Source organism: Melanaphis sacchari, unplaced genomic scaffold (assembly GCF_002803265.2).
Source record: "Melanaphis sacchari strain LSU unplaced genomic scaffold, SCAv2.0 Contig532_pilon_pilon, whole genome shotgun sequence".
NCBI lineage: Eukaryota > Metazoa > Arthropoda > Insecta > Hemiptera > Aphididae > Melanaphis > Melanaphis sacchari.
The window spans coordinates 47,814-50,617 of record NW_020271364.1 but is presented as its reverse complement, the minus strand read 5'-3'; the positions used below and the strand labels follow the sequence as shown (position 1 = coordinate 50,617).

Genomic DNA, 2,804 nt, shown 5'->3' with positions numbered 1-2,804 from the left:
TTTCTGAAATAAATTAATTTTCATAAATACAACCATAAAAACATATGAGTGATGTACAAAAAGTATTTATCACAAAAACAAAAAAAAAAAAAAAAAATCAATATAATTATAAAATACATTTTACATAAAAAGGTGACAAATAATAAATATTTAAAAAAATGAACTAACATGACATCAGTATAACAAACTGTACCTGAGAAATTCTATGTTGTTTAATTATCTTAAAATACTTAAATTAACTCTTATTTCAAATTTGTAATCCTAAAAATGTTGAATATTGATTAAATCCTTTATTCTTGATAGTTATAATAAAACTCAAGCAACATAACAAATTAGAAAAATTATTTTTTTAATCAAATAATTTAATTACAATTATAAAACTGTCGAGCATACATAAAGCATGTTTAAGTATATGAAAAAATCAAATCAATTAAAAATATCCAAAAATTATCAATTTCAAAAATATTTTAAACACTGTTAAAATGGTTTATGTTCAGTCAGTGGTTGGTGTTTGATTTTTATGTCCAGATACAATAGTATGACACATTGGACAGTAATCCTAAGAGAGAAAATAAAGTAAATTTATAAAAAACAACAAAATTAAATTATATACAATTTAGTTAATAAAACAATTTTTATATGAATTTAATTTTTAAATGATTGATTAAATCTTAGTATAACTGTAATGGCAGCTTTTGTAAACTGCTTATAATAATTGAGTAAAATTTTTTTAAATACATTATTTAAATGATTTTTTAAAACAGTACTCAAACATAGATTTTATTATTTTTTTCAAAATATTTAAAATCAAATACCAACTGATATTTACTGTTAATATGTTATGTTAAAATAATTTTACTTATTAAAAGGCATTAGGCTTTTCTTCAGTATTTATAACACTTAAGAATAATAACTTAAGATTGATTTACATTATATAATTAATTGTTACAAAAAAATACTAAATAATTGTTTACCTTTATATAGAGCCATTTACGTAGACATCTTCCATGATAATAATGATTGCAATTGGTAATTTTTGCTGATTTCATTATTTGAAAACATATAGGACAATGATTATTAATTAATAATGTTTGATCAATAGTTGCATCTGCTAAAGATTCAATTTTGAGCGTGGCTAGACGACGTCTAATGAATATTTTCCATCCTTTCTTAATGCCACACCATACAACCAAATATGTATCTAAAAATATCATGGGTGCATGGGCCAAACTATCAGGTATGTAAATCGTATTATAAATACCATGTAAAAAAAAAACGACGCCAAAACAAAAAGTCACCTAAAATAAAAAAATGTTTACCTTAACTATAAAAAAATTTAAAGAAATTTTAAAATTACCGCACAGCCAAATGATTGGATATAGAACACATAATCGTCCAATTTTTCTTCAAATGGTATGCTATGATCAATAATTAATAATAAATATACATTTAACGTCACAAATATTTGTATGATATTTTGAATGTTTAAAGAAGAAACTACTATTAACCAATTGCTCATTAGATTGGAATACCACAAGTACATCAATGTAAAAAAAGAAACCATTAAAAGAAATCCGCTAACAAAAAGAGGTCTTAAGTGCCTAAAAAAATGTAATTAAATTAAATTAGTTTTAAAATATTATTGATAATAATTAATATAATACCTATGTAGTGAAGAATTATAAGATATACCCATAGACAATAATAATGGACTAGCCATATTATGAATAAAACTCACTAAGAGACCAAAAATTAAAAAAAATATTCGATATAGTCCCATAAAACGCTCTTCTGGCTCTATGAGTGTTAGTCCAGTTAGTACAGCTAGTATATAAAATAATGTAGCAGATAAATTTTCAATGCTCATAGTTTCGTCATCTGAAGTCATTAATATCTAAATAAATGAACATTAAAAACATCATATCATTTAAATTAGTTTTCAAAATTTTAGTTATCTTACCGTTCGAAAGAAGTCTCCAATAACATAGCAAAAAAATGATACAAAACTTGTCATTCCTACAACTGCAGTAAATGTATCACAACCTCTAATTAACAAATATTTTACAACTACAAACAAAGGTTCATTTTTCATTTCCTCATGAATTAACAAGTATGCTATTTGTTCCAATACTCGTATTGCCCAAAATATTCGTAGAATACTTGAGATTTTGAGATGAATCCATTGATTTGCAATAAAATAATTTAATTCACGATTACTGAAACAAAATACATAATTTATCAAATAGTATGAATAAATAATTTACACAGAATATGTTAAGATTATAATTTTTATAGAAATATTGAATCATAATAACTATATATAAAATGATCTTACTTAGCGGTCACTTTCAAAAATGTAATCCCACGATTAATTATACTTATTATTGAATATATATTTAGCCATAATGTTTTTAATATAATAATAAAAAATGGCAAAAAAGTTGATAATACAGTTACTGTAATCGAAATTTCATGCATACTTGGTATTAATGCCATTATAGTAGACATAATACAACCTAAATAAAAAACCTGAAAAAAATAAAAATATTATTTCTATTTAAAATAGAAGTTAAGTTAATTGGATTCTTACTTTATGGTTTGAATGATTTGAAGTATAAGCTTGTAAAAAGTCAAATACTCGTGATAAAAAAATCTGTAGTAATATATTAAAGAAAAGCAAGTACAAGACATTAACTGTTTGTAATTCTTTAAAATGATGTTTAATTATGTCTACATCCAATGTTGCAACTCCATTCATTATAGCTGTCTTAAAGTTTTCATCCAATAAGAAATTTAATGTTAAT

At 22.9% G+C, this 2,804-nt stretch overlaps 1 protein-coding gene across 1 annotated transcript; it reads right to left on the bottom strand.

Annotated features, from left to right (window-relative positions):
* Nucleotides 1-390: 390 nt before the first annotated feature.
* Nucleotides 391-2,368, bottom strand: LOC112599524 (protein TRC8 homolog). The gene is made up of 6 exons (XM_025346449.1): nt 2,336-2,368; nt 1,961-2,216; nt 1,665-1,894; nt 1,358-1,601; nt 975-1,298; nt 391-559 (listed from the first exon to the last, which is right to left on the bottom strand). The coding sequence occupies exons 2-6, from the start codon at nt 2,090-2,092 to the stop codon at nt 494-496; spliced, it is 996 nt and encodes a 331-aa protein (XP_025202234.1). The 5' UTR covers nt 2,093-2,216; nt 2,336-2,368; the 3' UTR covers nt 391-493.
* Between the last annotated feature and the right edge of the window lie 436 nt (nt 2,369-2,804).

What these genes read in the sequence shown, in the direction of transcription:
- LOC112599524 (XM_025346449.1), bottom strand. Translation starts at nt 2,092, where the DNA reads ATGAAAAATGAACCTTTGTTTGTAGTTGTAAAATATTTGTTAATTAGA. An exon ending in TATAATTCTTCACTACATAG is followed by an intron (nt 1,602 to 1,664) that starts GTATTATATTAA and finishes ACATTTTTTTAG; the next exon opens with GCACTTAAGACCTCTTTTTG. An exon ending in TCCAATCATTTGGCTGTGCG is followed by an intron (nt 1,299 to 1,357) that starts GTAATTTTAAAA and finishes TTTTTATTTTAG; the next exon opens with GTGACTTTTTGTTTTGGCGT.